This window comes from Mauremys reevesii, linkage group 15, assembly GCF_016161935.1.
Source record: "Mauremys reevesii isolate NIE-2019 linkage group 15, ASM1616193v1, whole genome shotgun sequence".
In the NCBI taxonomy this organism is placed as follows: domain Eukaryota; kingdom Metazoa; phylum Chordata; order Testudines; family Geoemydidae; genus Mauremys; species Mauremys reevesii.
In genome coordinates this window covers 32,453,169-32,471,122 of record NC_052637.1, presented here as the reverse complement: position 1 = coordinate 32,471,122, position 17,954 = coordinate 32,453,169, and the positions used below count along the sequence as shown (strand labels likewise).

Here is a 17,954-nt window from a genome sequence, read left to right as displayed (position 1 = left end):
GGCCGAGCAGCGCCTGTTGATGAGACAGGCTAGTTCAACCAGCTGGGCTGCTCTTCTGACTTAGATTTAATTTGGCTGATAACATGGTGAATTAGATACCTTCTATGTGTTTGGAATCCAGTGTATCTTTTCCAGTGATATTGCATCTGCATTTAGCACACACGAGTCTCAGAATTTATGAGTGGGACCAAGTTTATTATCTATCTATCTGCCGGTTTTATCTTGCTGCCCATCCCTGTATCATCCGAATGCCTTCCCCTTAAAATCAGTAGCAATAGCAAAATCCCTGTGGGCCACATGGAGTCTCCAGCAATGACACTTCCATAGGGTGACCAGATAGCAAGTGTAAAAAAATCGTGACGGGGTGGGGGTAATAGGTGCCTATATAAGAAAAAGCCCCCAAAATCAGGACTGTCCCTATAAAATCGGGACATCTGGTCACCCTACACTTTCATCTTCTTAGGGCCAAAACTCTACTTGGGGAAGGTTTGTTTTTTGCTGGCGTTTGGCCATAGAAGGGTCTGTATCTATTGTGGAGCATCACTTCTGGGGGAAAGGAAGGTTTAGCATAATTTCTTAAAGACGATAAGGACCTTGGTGAGGGCCATAGCATCATTTAACTCCCTGAAAGACAAATCGTGAATTCTCAATCAGCTGCTCGCATCCACCTGGTCCTTCCCATGTTGCTAAATAGGAGGATGGTCCCACTGTGGAAAAGGTTGAGAATTGCTGATTTACACAAATAACATGGCCCTAGCCTAGGGGACCCTAAGCAGTGACTCAGGGCTTGTCTCTGTGGGGAAAGTTACCGGCACACAACTATACTGGTATATCACCTTGAAAGTGGTATTAGCTGAATGGAAAAAAGGCTCTCCTAGTCCAGAATAAGAGTGTCTACAGGGGAAGCTATACTATAACTATAGCAATAAAATTACACTCGTATAGTTCTGCCTATACATTCCCCTGTGTAAACAAGTCCTAAGAAGCAGCGGAAGGGAAGATGCAAAGCTGCTGCAGCATAGCTGAAGATGTGGTCCACAGCATATCCTTGAACTATTGTAACAATACAAGCATGGCAAGTGCTCCCCACTCATGATCTATACCTGTCCTCCTCCAAACACACAGACCAGATCAGTCACACCCCTCAGTGCCTTTTACATTACACACCAGTCCTTCCCCTAAACTAACTTTTCATCTACTTGCAAAGTGATTCGGAGAGGAGCTCCCTAGCAGGGAGGGGGCAGCGTACCAGATAAACAAATGGAACAGCGTGGCTGGTCTGTGACTGGCTTTTTGATTACCAATTTGCTCCTGTTTCCAAAAATGGTTAGCTGGATGGACTATTCACTAAAACCAGCATTGTGTTAGGAACTACAAAGGACCAGGGAACACAATAGCAGCTGTAGGAGCCAGCCCACTCATGACAAATAGACCAACATTTTCAGTGCAGTTTGAGAAAAAAGATGCAAAGCATCCCAGTTGCTCCTGCAGCTCCACAGTGTCTGGAATAATGAGCTGGAACCAACTGAAAAAGGAGGACAATAGGGAATCAACTTACTGGGAACTCTGTTAATGGCTCTGAGTGGCCGAAGTACTCGGACAGTCCGAACAGCTGAGAAACTGACATTCTGCAAGTCCAGGGAGTATTCCAGCATGCTACAGAAAACACAAACATGGGAGCACATGAAAGATCTGCAGGAGAAATGTTAGATTATCAAACATTATATGCAGAGTGTCAACAGAGACACTTTCTATTCTGTCTTCCCCATCGGGAAAGGTTTCTGGAAGAATTAATTATGCTTATTTGCATAATAATTAATAATAAAGTCAATGAGAGAGAACATTGCACAGTTCTTCCCTCTCTCTCTTTGGTTACTGTTCTTGTATAGGTTCCAAGGGAGTAGCTTCCTGCAAATTATTCGATTATCCTGGAGGGGAATTTTCAAAGAGAGGTTTAGTTGTAACAATAATGTAAATGCTGTAAGAAATCAGTGGCCACTTAGGATTTCATGGTTGTCATTGTACTGCCTGCCATAGCAGCTGAAAACAGGCGGGACAGAACTCTGACACTCCCGCTGCAACAGCGTAGGCCCCCTAGCCCCTATACTGTTCTATATGAGGGCAGGTCTACACTGGGGGGGGGGTGGAAAATCAATCTAAGATACACAACTTCAGCTACGTGAATAGCGTAGCTGAAGTTGAAGTACCTTAGATCGAATTACTTACTGTCCTCACGGCGCGGGATCGACGTCCGCGGCTCCCCATGTCGACTCCACTACCGCCGTTCGCGTTGGTGGAGTTCCGGAGTCGACAGGAGCGCGTTCAGGGATCGATATATCGCGTCTAGATGAGACGCGATATATCGATCCCCGAGAAATCGATTGCTACCCGCCGATCCGGCCGGTAGTGAACATGTACCTTGAGAGTTGAGCGATTCCAAGTCTATCCCGCAGAGGGCAGTGAAATAAATACAGGTGGACAGACAGACACATACTCAAGTCAAAATACTTAAGAGTTTTATAATAACATTTACCTGTTCAAAGTACTATACAAACTTTGCCCCATTAGCCTCACAGCAACCCAGTTTTACAGCTGGAGACACTGAGGCACAAAAAGGTTAAGTGACTTTCCCAAGACTGCGGTGGCAGAACTGTTACTAGCTCTTGGGGGTTCCTGACTCATTCCTCTATGCCACGCTCCCACTCGCTAATTGTTGTGGGAATGTTTATAATGTCACTAACAGGACTGTCTCGTTCGGTAGGGAAGAAAGCAGAAGTCTGGAAGCAAAGCATTTTTTTAAGGGATACTGTCAGGTCAGTTCACACTTAAAATTTTATGTTTTGAATTTTTTTTTTTTTTTACAAACCCTAAGATCAAGACACAGTTGGAACTTTTTGTTGTTGTTTAATTCAGATTTTTATTTTGCTGTAAACTCATTGTTTGCATCCCAAATATAAAGCAGGAGAGCCAGAAAGTGACACTGACAAGTTTATTTTCATCATCCAACTTCAGAGGAATGCTCATAGGAAAAACACAGCATTCATGGTGAAAGAAGGGGTAGGCTGGGTGTCAAAATTAGATCCCAATTCTGCAAAGACTTCGTCCATTGCTTTTAGCAGGATTATCCACATTGGGTGAAATCCTGGCTCCATTGAAGTCTGTGGTAAAACTTCTTAACCACCTGCATATGTTTTTGCAGGATCAGGGCATATAAATCCAGATTCCACAAATACAGATTTTGCTTGATGTATTATTGACACAGGGGCTAACAGTAAAACTCAGAACAAGGTCTCACTCACCACATCATCAATGTTTATATATTTTTGGATTTCATATTTTGGCCTAGGCTCATCTAGACTGATGACTAGATCAGATTTTAATAACTATGGTGTTACTGAGGGAATGTGGTTTTAAAAACAGTCACTTTTAATACGATAGAGTCCTTTTACTGCAAAAAATAGGGGTAACGACAAATGCAAAAATGCACATGATCATGTAGCAGAACTGTCCATAAGCAGAATGTTTCCAAGAGATTTGAATGAGGAGACATCAACTCTGGAAGGGGGTTTCATAGAATCATAGGACTGAATGGGACCTCGAGAGGCAGGGGCGGCTCTAGGATTTCCGCCGCCCCAAGTAGGGCGGCGCGCTGCGGGGGGCGCTCTAGCGGTCGCCGGTCCCGCGGCACTGGTGGAGCTCCCGCAGGCATGCCTGTGGAGGGTCTGCTGGCCCCGCGGCTCCGGTGGAGCTCCCGCAGGCATGCCTGCGGATGCTCCACCGGAGCCGCGGTCCCAGTGGACCTTCCGCAGGCATGCCTGTGGGAGGTCCACCGGCATCGCGGTCCCAGCGGACCTTCCGCAGGCATGCCTGCGGGAGGTCCGCCGGAGCCGCCTGCCACCCTCCCGCTGGGATGCCGCCCCAAGCATGCGCTTGGTGCGCTGGGGTCTGAAGCCGGCCCCGTCGAGAGCTCTGGTCCAGTCCCCTGCACTCATGGCAGGACTAAGTATTATCTAGACCATCTAACTTGCTCTTTAAAATCTCCAATGATGGAGATTCCACAACCTCCCTAGGTAATTTATTCCAGTGTTTAACCACCCTGACAGTTAGGAAGTGTTTCCTAGTCCAACCTAAACCACTCTTGCTGCAATTTAAACCCGTTGTTTCTTGTCCTTCCCTCAGAGGTTAACGAGAACAATTTTTCTCCTTACTTGTAACAACCTTTTATGTGCTTGAAAACTGTTATGTCCCTTCTCGGTCCTCTCGTCTCCAGTTTTTTCAATCTTCCTTCATAGGCCATATTTTATAGACCTTTATTCATTTTTGTTGCTCTTCTCTGGACTTTCTCCAATTTGTCCACATCTTTCCTGAAATGTGGCACCCAGAACTGGATACAATGCTCCAGTTGAGACCTAATCAGCATGGAGTAGAGCGGAAGAATTACTTCTTGTGTCTTGCTTACAACACTCCTGCTAATACCTCTCAGAATGATGTTTGCTTTTTTTTGCAGCAGTGTTACACTGTTGACTTATATTTCGCTTGTGATCCACTATGACTCCCCAGATCCCTTTCCATTGTACTCCTTCCTAAGCAATCATTTCCCATTTTGTATGTGTGCAACTGATTGTTCCTTCCTAAGTGGAGTACTTTGCATTTGTTCTTATTGAATTTCATCCTATTTACTTCAGACCATTTCTCCAGATCATTTAGAATTGCTGTTTGTTAGGCCAAGTGGTCTATTCTCACCCAGCAAGTCTTTACACAATGGACAGACATGCCAATAAGTGTGCGACAGAAGCATTTCTCATCATTCTTCTTAGGCTTTCATTCCTCACCCTACCCTTCCTAACCCCCCTGTCTCTACTGCTTGCAAGAAGAAACCTAGGAAAATGACTTCAAAAGAGCAAATATAGAACCAGAAAGAGACCAAACAAGTCAGGCACACGGTTTTAAAATATTAAAATTGTGTGTAAAGGCACATCACAGCAGTTGGATTTCTGCTGACTGGAGAATAACTTGTGCATATGCATTATTGCTCCAGGAGACAGATGAAAAGAAGTGAATATGGAGGAGGGCCAGATGCCCAAATTATTGATAACGGAGCTACTAAAGTCACAGAATGCTGCTGCAGATGCCCCTGGCACTAGGTTCTGCAGATGAAAGGACTATGTCTACACCAGGGGTAGGCAACCTATGGCACAGGTGCCGAAGGTGGCACGTGAGCTGATTTTCAGTGGCACTCACAGTGACCAGGTCCTGGCCACCAGTCCAGGGGATTCTGCATTTTAATTTAATTTTAAATGAAGCTTCTTAAACATTTTAAAAACATTATTTACTTTACATACAATAGTTTAGTTATGTATTATAGACTTATAGAAAGAGACCTCTGGTCTACACCATGGCAGCACCATAGCTCCAAGGCCATATCTCTGAAGACAGGGATTGTGGGTTCAAGCAAACAAGTTGGGGGCTTGGGGTGACAGTGGAGAGTTTTGGACCCCTCTGTTAGGAGGATGATTGTCACTGCTGAGTTTATGGAATGCAGTTGCAGTATGGTCCAGGTAGCAGTGCTGGTCAAACCATTTACACTCAACAAGGAGAACACGACCTTTCCGGGGGGTGCAAGTTTTGCCATCATTACGCATGCCCTTGTCACCTCAAGATACACTTACAGCAAAATGCTGCACGTGAGGCCACATGTGCAATATGTTTACCTGCAGTACGCCATTCAGCCACCAGAGGTCTGTGGGCTGTGTAGAGTTCCAAACAGGATGTGACCTCGGATTACGAAGGGCTACAAGAGCTGGAGCTTGAGCTGTGTGGAAGCCTGTTTGTGCCTCTAGTTGTAGCATTTTCCTTTACCAAGTACCTGCTGTTTAAGAACATCCATGATTCCACATAGCTACATGGAAACTGAAGGTAGCGAGGTGGGCGATGCAGCTGCTGGCTTATCTAGTTGCCCGTTCTACAGACGACACATTACACCAGCGCTCTGCACTAAGTTTCTGTGCTGCGTTCCAAGTGTTGGTTTTAACCTATAAAACCTTAAGGGGATTGGGACATGGTTACTGGAGAGACTGTCGGGAGAGGCATTTGAGCTGGAGGCCCCCTCGGTTTGATTCAACCCATTACAGAGACAGGAACTCCCTCAAACTCTGCTGGTGTCTCAGATCAGGGGGGACTTGGTTAGGCCCCGTCTCTGCCTTCTGTCTGCCTAGGTACTCATCATCCCCCCTCACCGTAATACCCGAGCACCGAGCAACCACTCACAATCCTGCTGGGAGATAGGGGGTAATAGGGAAGGACTTTTACAGATCAAGAACTAAGGCACAGTGACTGGATAATTTGCCCGTGGTCACACAGGGAGTCTGTAGCAGAACTGGGAACTGAAGCCAGGGCCCTGAGTCCTAGACCCCTGCTTCAATCACAGGACTCTGGGGCCTCTCCGTTACGCCCATGAAGCTCTGCAGCTGCATTTCACTATTCGTAATAGATATGCCCAGCTTTGTCAAACAATAAAGGGCATCCAAAGCTGGGTGCCTTGGCTCCCTTTCTCAACAAACTGTGGCAACAAGTGGGTAATAGTAATGAAAGAGGGATGGAAAAGACGGGAAGATTATTTAGCTAGTGTCATAGCTTGGAAAAATACAATTAAATTTGCTCCCGCTCCTTGAAGGCTTTGCTGTCGGCTACTATCACTCAGAAAATGTCTCTATGCTTCACCAGGTGCGCTCCACTCTTGAGTGTTATTTATTTATTGAAATAGACATTTGTTTTAATCACACTAAACTGAATAGGAAATAATAGCACCGGAGGTGCAAAGATCTCAGGACCTTGGCTGTCTGCCGGATCCACAACATTCAATACCAGCACGTATCTGAGCTGGGGCACCAGATGAATGAGGCTGTCGAAGCGGCAGCAACTTGGGCTGAGGCCGAAGAGCTGAGAGAAAGTGGTGCTTTTTCAAGGGGGAAAAAAAAAAACGCTATAACTTTTTGTATTCGGTTCACCGGAGGGTTTGAATCCGAATGCGGCCGCAAGGGAAACCACCCAGGGGTTTCTTTTGAACAGCAGGTTTCTCTAAGTGGAGAATGACTTGAGCCTGAACTGCTGCTGTTTCAAAGGCTTTCAGACTACCAGTGACAAAGCTGACACTGAAAGAGAGCGTGTGGGCAGAGACGGCTTTGGGATCTTATGATCTCTGGTGCTCTTTAACCCTTAAAGGAATTCAGTTTAGAGACTGGCTCAAACTGCAAAGTTCAGAATCCTCCAGGGGTTCAAAATCTGGGTCTGATCCGAGGGTATCAATTCAGCCTCTCTCAGGATCTGGTTCTGCCATCGTTATTCTGAGCGAGTAGCACCTTCCTCTGGGATCATCCCATTGGCTGTCCCTTGAAACAGTAGGGGACTAGGAAAAGGGGCCCTTTGCTTCTAGGACACTAGCTCAAATGCAGGCTCAAAGTGCCTGAGACCCATTATGGGGGGAAGGCCGCCAGAAATGGACACGATCAGTTGGGTGCACTCCCGCCTGGACTTGCGCTCCTAGCACAGAAGCCACTGCCCCAGATGGAAATCGCAGCAGGGAGACGAACGGCTGAATAGGCCTTAAACTCAACTATCCTCTCCCTCACTCAGGGTGATCCTCTTGGCCCATTCATGGGGTGAGTCAGGAAAGATGACAGTGCTGGAGCCCTGTCCACTGCAGAAGGCTTCAGTTTCCAGGGTTGTTAATCCAGCGTCTGGCTTCAGCACAAAATTCACTCAACATATTACGGGGAGAGAGGGAGGCACCCCAGCAGCAGCTCAGCTGTCAGTGGGGTTCATAATGGAAAGCAAGCAGCAGAAATGGCTGGAAGGGCACAAACTGCTGCTGAAATTTCATTGGGAGTGAGGGGAGGGAGCTTCCAATGGCCACTTTCCCTCATTGAGCGTTCCTCTCCCCTCCAGCCCGGCTGCTGCACAACATTGATGTCAATGGCGCTATGGTGACTGACCCCAGCGGAGGAACCAGTCCTCAGAATCACGCTGGGACTTATCAGTTTGTGACTCTCATGTTTAATTTATAATTGGGGATCGGTCTGGAGAACAGCTCCATCTCCTCCGCAAGAGACCCGGAATCCAAGAAGAACCATCGCAGCGAGGTGTGTAGAGTATGGGATGGCCAAGGAGAAAGGAGGGTAGGAGAAAGCTGCGGCTTAGAAGACACAAAGTCAGCCAGAGTAGACTAAGAGCCAGCAAGTCAGATTGCATCTTCCTCCTGCAGCCCTGATTCACCAGCTCTTCTCAGACAGCATTGAACTGTAAACCATTCCGCGTGGTGTTGGGTGTAAATATTCAGCCTCAGTGCGTGAGGATCATGCACTCTTCGAGGTAGAAGTCACAGCAAATCATCTTTAGATGGCAAACAAAGTCTGCCCTGCAACTCCCGTTAACCTTCGAGCGCTCTTTGAGTGGCCATCTCCCAGAATCCTCCCTTTTCGAATAATGGAACATAATTACGTGATTCATCAAAACTTCTCTCTCCCCCCCATAACCTACAGCTGAAGCCATGGTTCAAAAGGCAGAGCAGTGCCCCATTATCAGATCTGATTGCCAGGGAGCGTTCCTGTAATTACAGAGATGTGTTGCAGACGTTACACTCTACAATTAGCGCTAATTGCATTACATTGTCACAAATAAATCATTTATTCTTCATGAGCTCATGGGATTGCTCCGGACACTTTAATATAGATAACGAGTACTTAATGGCATGCCACAGAAGTGACCAATGTCATAGGGAGCCCGGAGACAACGGGTGCGAAACCAGCCAGCAGCACGGAGACCAGCCATATGCTAGGATTTTCATAGGTAACCTGGCTGACAGCTTGGTTCAGTGGTATTCTGAATGCCTAGGAGGTGACAGCAAATTCCTGAGTAAACAGCACAAGAAAAAGACTTCTCTGGAATGGCAACACTAGAATCAAGCAAAACCCTGCGAAACTGACAGTAAAAGCTGCCTCGTGTGCGCAAGTTTCCTGGACTACTTCTGATCATCTAGTTTGACTTTGTTTCCAAGAGATGTTTGGCTGCACAAGAAACACACAGATGAGTGTGAAGCCTGTAACCGAGCCTGCCCTATCCCAAGGTAGAGGCCTTTCTGAGCTATGGATGCTGGCCGACAAATGCACATGTCCTCAGGTACAATTTGCTGGTTTCCCCCAGCAAACCTTCCACCTCCCGCTCCAAACCACACAGGGCACAACATTTCCTGCAGTGCACAAATGCCTTGCTGGTGAGATAAGAGCAAAAAGCAGGCAGTAAGATTTACAGCTCTGCTTCCATTCCCCCATCACGATGCTATCTCTGCAGTGGGCAGGCTGGGTATATTTGGAAGGGAGACAGAAGATGGCAGAGCTGAAAAAGACACTGATCGGAGATCTTCTGAATCTGATTTTAAGCATGTCAGGAACACGCCCATAAGAGCAAGGGATGTCTGATGGCTGCAGAATGTGGCACAGCGGATGGTCAGCTGGTTGGCGGGAGAACTTCCATTGTGCTAGTGCTTTGTACTGGACTCTTTTTGTAGGGGTTCCCTTGAGCAGTGCTAGCTACCACAGTCTAAAAGCTATACATTTGGTGAGAGAGTGGGGTCTTCTGAACAGTCTGGAAGTAGTGAAAATAAATGTGCTAACACCATGAATGTGACTGTATGTCTCACTTAACATGGCAGGTGGCGGTTAAGCTGTAGACATTTAAGTGAGAGACACCGGTCCAGACATAATTGTCACAGCCAGGCAACACTCTGCTGTAAATCACTTAACTTGGGCTGGCTTACGTCAGGAAGAATTGGATCCAGAGAGCCCATTGTGTGTGGGCTGCTGGAGTTGGTAACAAATGGATCTGGTCAGACTTTGTCATTCAAAGCTATTTCTTAAATAAATGGCCCTCTATTCCCCCTCTTAAAATGAAAATGTTCACTGAAAACTGTCATTTTTCTGCAATTTTGACGAGAGCCCAAAACATGAAATTTCTTTGGTTCTTGTTTCCCCACCATTTTTCTCTCCCTCTTTGTTTTCTCCCCCTCCTCCCCCCCATTTTGTGCCCTGAAAAAACGGGGGAAGGGTCAGGGGAAAGCCCCAAACAGTTACTGTCTTGGCATCCCTTCTCCCTCACAGCTGGCCATCTCAGCAGAGCGGCAGAGCCTGGAGACTGAATTGAAGTAGATACCTACGGATGAGGACTGAGTATCATTGGAGGGCAGGATGGTGGAAGTGAAATCAGGGACCTCCAGAGCTAAAAGCCCAAGCTGCTACAGTTTGAACTGAAGAGCCCAGGGGCTCTGTAACTGGGGGCTATAACAGGGCATATCCTCCACGCATTGGCACGGGGTGGGACTTGTAATACAGCTCACCTGTGGGTTACAGAAGCCTGCCTTGTTGCTACCGGCATTGTAATTAAGCTTCCGAAGCTATCATCCAGCCCCAACTCCAACTCCCACCACTACATTCACTCTTGCCAGGCACTTTGGGAAAGGGTGCAAGGGTTTTGATTGAAGGGAATGGGGAGATACCCAGCTGGCACATGGCTACCTTTGAGAACACGTGTCAGGAACAAGCCTGCTAGGTCTCCTTAGGGCGTTAGCCCCTGTTTTCCTTTCAGATCATAAAGCCTGAAAGTTAAACTAGATCCGCTTCCCCCAAGGGATTCAGAAAAAAAGTGGACTGAGAGGAAGGGGGCTGGTGGAGAGACAGAGAGGATTTCTTGTGACACGGGATTGCAACAAAGATTCTGATTTGAGAGAAGAGAGTTCGTTCAAAACCATGAACACCAAAAAATTGTGCACGAGGACAATAAGGTGTGTGCGTGCGCCTGGGGAGGGACAGGATGAGAAAACTGGCCTACAAAGCAGTTAAATTGCCTGTAGCTCACTCTTCACTGCGGTAGGTCGACTGCTGACGCCTCCCCGTTGACTCCGCCTACACTTCTCGCTCCGGTGGAGTACCGGAATTGATGGGAGAGCGCTCAATGGTCGATTTATCATGTCTTCACTAGATGCGATAAATCGACCCCTGCTGGATCAATCGCTCTGGAGGTAAGCGTAGACATGCCCTCAGAATGTGGGTCTTGGTGCAGAAGCTATTTCTGCAACAAAGATTTGTAGGAGATGGAAGTTGTTACTTGCCTAGGATTATGCACACACAGTCATCAGCAAACAGGTGGGGGAGGGAGGAGTCAAAGTCTTTCAACCAAAATCCACTGTCAAATTTCTTTTCTCTATCAGATTATTTATATAATTTAGTCTGGATCATCATAGCAGCACAAAAACCCACACCTCAGCTCAGCTCTCCCCCATCTCCAGTTCTCACCCTCAGCTATTTCTCTCACAACTTACTCCTTCTTAGGGAAAGGCCACGTACACCATTTTCAGCCATCGCCTTTTACCCCCCTTTCCTCAGCTCCTGAAGGAAGATCAGCAAACGCAGAAAGAATGCTTCCAACAAACCGAATCTTCATCAACTGGACTGCGCTTCATGGGGATTTCATGGGTTCCACGTGTCACCTAGCCACCTGCCAACCAAAATGCTGGAGGAAACAAAGTCCAGTATTTGCACTAGGAGGGTGTGGGCCTTTGCCTGCTCTAGTGGATAGAGCACATTAGAGGTTAATGAACGTGCTACAGCAGCCAGCTAGGGGACCAGGGTTCGGTTTTCAAAGGGGCTGGCGTACCAGGCCTAGACTGGAATTTTGCAGGTCAGGTCTAATGCCAGCTCTTATAAACACTTCCTGGTTGTAAGCACCACACGATGTGCTTTAAGGACATCACTATCCTGAAATCCTCCACATGCCATGCATGGCAGTGCTTGGCAGAGGTTCAGGTTCAGAGTTCATCAAAAGCAGCTGCTCTGTCAGCAGCCGCAAGGGAAGCCAAAAGCAGCAAGATAACTAAGCTTAAAGTGAAGGTCTTTCATTGCTTCCATATTCTGCAGTTAATGCTGCAGCCTGGGTGTTCATTTCACTAATTTGTCCCATGTGGGAAAGACAACCATCCCTGGCTATGTTCAGGAATCTGACCCTGTATAGTTGAGATATTGACTCAGAGGAGACATTTTGAATTTAGGCATTTTATTTAATAATATAGTCCTCATCCAATGATGGGCCCAATTACATACCTAAGAAAATGTTGTACTAGCCCCTGCATTGTCATCTGCCATGTGCTAATCTCATACCTCTCTACTGCTTTCAGCTGTCCACACCCCCCAAGGTGTTCTATAGAGTCCAGGTGAGGGATGGTTGTAGGGAGTAATACTGAATTGAGGAGAGAAAAACACTTTTAGGAGTGGGAGGACAAGATCCCATAGAAAAGAATAAGTACTCAAGAAGTGGAGGGGAACGACTGCGAGTAATAAACAGAGAAGAAGCCCAACCTCCTTGGAAGAAGATATTCTGCTTTGTATTTAAAAAGTTAGTTCGATCCTTTGTCAGCCCAATTGGTTTTGACAGGGCCCAGATGGGAACAGTTCATGAACTTACAGAAAAGAGAAATCATTCAGCAAGAGGCAAAGCTGACCTGGCAGGAGGTCAAACTGTGAGGCTGCAGATCCTCTCGAACAGATGTGTGTGTGAGAGAGAATGTTCTGGGAACCGTACAAAGCGGGAGCGTTTAGGGCACCTATGTGTGTGCCTAGGAGAAGGAGAAAGAAATAGGGTTTTCTTATGGCTGCACTCAAGGGAAAGGGGCATTTGGGTATCCCAATGCAATCTGAGAGCCCAAACGCAAGAGTTGGGCAGGTGATTTGTGTACTCAGTTTTTAAAAAACTGGAACCACTACCTCACTATTATTAGGATTATATAAGTGCCTAACACAATGGGACCCTGTAGAAACACCTAAGAGGCAGTTCCAAGCCCCAAAGAGCTTACAGTCCAAAGAAACAGAGAAAGGTGTAGTGCCTTGGCATAGTCACCCAGCAGGGTAGTAGCCAAGCTGGGAATGGAATCCAGGACTCCAGACTCCTAGTCCAGTGCATTAGCCACTCAACTGCACTGTGCCCAAAACATTTTTACTGAACAGATTCCACCCTCAGGCAATGGCAGAACCTTAACAGACCTGTGCTCATTACATCACATTCCCAGGCAGGATGTTTCTTTGGTTGGCCCCTTTATTTCCCTTTTAAAAAGGACTCTTCTATCACTAAAAGTAGGAATACAGAATGTCATTACAAACTTAAAGCCTGAGATCAAATGAAGAGGAGAGTTAAATGGCAGCCATTTCATCCATGACACATCAGTACCATCTGGCTATTCCAGCCTGGGTTGTGCAGCACGGAGGGTCACACAATCTTCTCCTCTTAGGGATATTGCAAGGATCTCAGAGTGGCACATGAAGGCTGCCTCATCGTCCTTAATTCCCTGCTCTGTTGGTTCAGTTCAGCTGGACCCTTAAAGAAGACACTGTCAGACAGTGTAATCTCAGAATTTAACCATTACAATTATTGTCCGGTGGAGAGGGTCTTCAAAATTCTGCATCTCCAGTTTTATTTGCAATTACACCATACTATCCCTAACCCCCTATTCCCCCAACTACAACACCACCCCCAAACAAACAACCCCAGTAAAAAACCCCAACACAACAACAACAAAAAACAAAAACAACCCCCCCCACCCCAAACAAAAAAAACCCCAACAACAAAAGTCGCCAACGGGCCTGATCCAAAGTCTATTCAAGTTAATGGCAAGACTCCCATTGACTTCAAGCCTTAATCTTGTAGGGCCTATGCGAAAAACAGGACACGGTAACATGAAGAAGATACTTTAGCGCAGACTAGATGGGTGCACAGTTTGTAGGCAAACACCCACCACACTTTTCTCCTATGATTTTCCTAAGTAACTTTACACCTCCCTAATGGTCCTACGGGTGTAAACAAGAGCACAAGCTGGCTCGTGATTTTGACAAAGACCATGCTTTTCCTGGGGAAGCTTTGAAATGAATCAAAACAAACTGGCTCAGGAAACCTGTGAGTAAAACTATGCTCCCCACCACACTCCTTCCTCAGGGTCCCCAGGGCCTCCTCTAGCCCTTGAGCTTTGCACTTGTGGTTACACCGACGCCAGTGGACTCTCCAGGATGGCGCGTGTACAGCTGAACTCTTTGCACCATCTCTTCCGTGACAAACATGCAGCCAGCCAGCTAGTTCTTTCCATTCCAGCCTACAAGACGCTCCCCACCAAAGCAGGCCCCCTCCAAAGCTCCGGGCACCCCAACATACATTTGAAAAAACAGTAACACAAGGGTTACAAAGCACCTAGCACACCTCATTCCACCATTAGCTAGGTGACTAAAACTCTCCCTGTGCCTTCCCACCAGCCAGAAATCCCTCTTGCAGCTGCCTCGGCCCTCTGCCAAGGGCTGCTCAGACAGAGGCCTGGCAGTCTGCCTGGATGGGCAACAAATTTGGGCATTTAAGATGCTGGGTCGGGGGGAGACTGTTCCAGAGGAAAGCAAACCTTACAGGGAACTTTCTGCCAGCAGCCCCCTCCCCTTTATAACAGGGCAGGGCTCCAGCGCCTTTGCTGGTGGCTAGCATGGTATTAGGGCAGTTTTGTGCTGAGAATCTTTACTCACAAGGGCCTAATTAGACTGTAAACCCAACTCAAGTGGGGGAATGAGTTATAATCCAGCCACACGCCTGCTTCCCCTCCCCCCCCTTTTTTTTTTAACATAGAAATTGTCAGAGTGGATCAGCACCATGGTCAGTCTGGTCTAGAATCCTGTCTCTGTGGCCAGCGACAGTGGCCAGCATTGGGTGCTTCAGAGGAAAGTGCAAGCAATCACCTGATCTCTAGTAGAGACTAGTTAAAACCCTGATGCATGAGGGTTAATGTCTCTTCCAAAATGTTTGCTTGCATTAAGTATAGTAACACTGGGTAGTCTTTGTTCTCATAACAGTATCCAATCCCTGCTGGAATCCCACAAAGTTTTTGGCTTCCACTGCATCATGTGGCAGAGAGTTCCACAGTCTAATTACACACAAAAAAAGCATTTCCTTTTGTCAGCTTTGGGTTTGCCACCTTCTCATTTCCACTGAGCGTCCCCTTGCTGTTGCCAGGATCCTGCCCTCACATGTGCAGGCTTGTGCTGTCAGCAGGCTGAGCCTGCAGAGATGCACCATACGCCATAAGGCAACTGAACAAACACGCAACCACCTCCCGGTAGCCCACAAGCTTGCTGCTGACTGCCCAACCTGGGAAATGACGCAGTTGTGGTTTATTTCTAGGATCCACCAATTCATTCCAGGAAATTCCAGTTATATACACAAGGAAAAAATAGCCCGATTCCCAGAGGTCCTTGGGCTCTCTGCACGAGTAGGGAGGTGAAGCAAGGGCCTCTCAGCCCTTAATGTGTCAAGGCAACTCAACTCTTTGGCTGTGGGCCAGGAATTTTTCTTGTGGATTTCCAGCCACAGCCAGGAGATTCTCGGGTGCTAGAAGAGCATTTAATTTAAACCAGGTGCCTGTGAAAGGCAAACACTCATGAAAGACTAAATTTGGTCGCTTTCCCTCAACAACAACAACAAAGGGCAATCACGCACATTTCACTGAAATATTTCACTTGGAACCCGCTCCTCGTTTGAAACGAGCTGCTGAAACCTCATCCATTTGGGCAATCTGCATGACACAAACTACCAATATTTCTGGAGCCAGAAAAATAGTTTAGCTGAGTGCCAGCTGAGACTGCCTGGAGCTGCCGAGCGAAAGATCTTACAGTATGGAAAGCATACAGGCTGGCGGAGAACAAAGGAAAACAGTTTTTGTAACATTCCCCGCTGCCCCCTCTCTTTTTGTTGCTGTTGTCTGTAAACGCAGTGCTGCCAGGGAAGGTTGCAATCCTTCCGAGCAGGCTAGGGGATAGCAGGCATGTGGAAATACAGGCAGAAAACATAGCATCTTGTACTATCCACTGCAGAAAATAAATTTCCCAGTGGTCTCCTCTTCTACCGCCAGGGTAGGGTGCTTGCCCCGCTGGGAAGAGAAGTTGAGAACTACAATCATGCGGGAACATGGTTAGAGTTAGCAGGGTCCGCTCACTTCCTCAGGGCTGTACTAGTAAAACCGTGCTGCCAACCATCATTGAGGGCTACACCTAGAACCACACACCTCCCTCGCCCTGGAGTTCTCCTGACTTACCCGGCTATGACAATGAAAAAATCCAGGCGATTCCATGTATCTCCCAGGTAGCACTTCTTCCCGAAAATCCCTAGTGCAATCATCTTGACTATCATCTCCACAGCGAAGAAGGCAAAGATGAAGTCATCAAAGCTCTAGAAAACAAAGCAGCAGCAGGAGGTCAGAAGAAAAACAGCTGCCCCCAGCAGAGTGGCAAGAGAAGGGAGGGTATCCGATGATGAGAGAACACAGAACACGGTTACATTGTTATGTCAGATGTCAATCCCCTGACTGGTGACGGAAGAGCCAGTGCACTGTAGACCCAGGGAGGGATGCTATTTTAGCTGTAGTGGATGATAACCCAGACATAGTTCAATACATGTTCTCCAGCAACTTCCAGCAACTGGTACTTTAAAAATCATGCTAAAGTTAGTACTGGTGAAAGGTATGGAAGGCCTGATCCAAAGGTCATTGGAGTCAATGAGTCTCTTCATTGATCTGAGTGGGGTTTGGATCAGGCCCTGATTAACAGCACTGAGGATTCATGTCACCAAGCAGACACAACTCATAGAGCAGCAGTGCGTTTCCCCCCCCCCCCCACACACACACACCCCATGTGCCTCCACCCTATTCTACTGGGAAGGAACCAACTTTTTTTTGAAGGGGTGGGGGGGGGATCAGAGAACATTTAAGGCTTTGTCTGCACTGCAAAACTGACTGTTCAAAAACAAAATCCAATTGGTTTCAAGCTGGGCTACATTGCGCTGGCTTATAGGTGCTCTGCCTGTCACCACTGAGTGTGCCTTGGTGCACTTAAATCAATGGCTGGCCACTGGCATCTGAAACCCTCAGTGAAGGCAAGAACTCAACCTCTCCAAGGCACATGGGTGGGAGTGGATACTGACATAATTGTGATCATGCTAGTTTTCTCTGTGTCTGGCTTTCTAGGTGGAAACAAGGAGCCTCCTTTTGGAGTCCCGTGGGTACTTGTGAGCGCTAACAACCGGGGGGGGCTTTGTGAGCTACTGCCGCTCCCCTCCATTGGAGTAAGATCAGTAAGGTGAATACATGCCCATACCTGGAGAATCCTGCAGCGCGGGGAATCACAGGCCATGTCTTCACAGGGGTGGAACATGCCCAACGTCACACAGTTGAGGAGAATCACCAGCATGCTGAGCCTTTCAAACCAGGTGCACGGGAGGTCCGTTAAGGAAATCAACAGCCCTTTCAAGACACAATCTGGGAAGGGTCTACTAGAACTAGACACATCATGTTCACTCATAGATAGAAGGAAGGCAGAGCACCAAGGTAATGAGGAAGGAAAGAAGGAACAGCAGGCTGGCCAGAGTTATTACAAGGCAGGCCTTTTTCTGTCTGAGACTCTCCAACTCTGGTCTCCTTAAGGATGGCCATTCCCTTCCTGACTGCAATCCCCGCTTGAACTGACCAGCTGGTACGATTACTTCTGCGTGATACAAACTTCTGTCTGGGGAGAGACAACTCATATTAGACTAAGGACTTCTCATGAGAGCATCACCATCAAGGAAAAACCTCGCAGTGCTACTGAACACGTCAGGACTGGCTGGGAGTCCCTGCAGAATTCCCCCAAATTCCTGAGGTTCTGTTCTAACAAGCATTGGGTCTCGTGTGAAACCTGGCATAGATTCTAGGGGGGGTGAGTTCTTTGGTTATTTTGAAGTCACAGTTGGCAACCTGGGTTTTTTCCTTGGATATTTGAGCTCTGAAAAATCTCTCTTTAAATATGCCTTCTTTAAACCTTCTTCCCTAGGGCCCTGAGCCAGCAAGGTACGTAAGC

The 17,954-nt window shown here is 47.3% G+C and overlaps 1 protein-coding gene across 3 annotated transcripts in view; it reads right to left on the bottom strand.

Annotated features, from left to right (window-relative positions):
- LOC120383191 (voltage-dependent T-type calcium channel subunit alpha-1G-like) overlaps positions 1-17,954 on the bottom strand; it is a 275,720-nt gene that overhangs the window by 128,430 nt on the left and 129,336 nt on the right. For all 3 annotated transcript variants that reach the window (XM_039500955.1, XM_039500956.1, XM_039500954.1), the window contains 3 exons: positions 17,217-17,624; positions 16,160-16,293; positions 1,559-1,656 (listed from right to left, as the gene is read on the bottom strand). In XM_039500955.1, coding sequence (XP_039356889.1) covers positions 1,559-1,656; positions 16,160-16,293; positions 17,217-17,420 — 436 coding nt within the window. In that variant the 5' untranslated portion in view covers positions 17,421-17,624. The remainder of the gene's footprint in view (positions 1-1,558; positions 1,657-16,159; positions 16,294-17,216; positions 17,625-17,954) is intronic.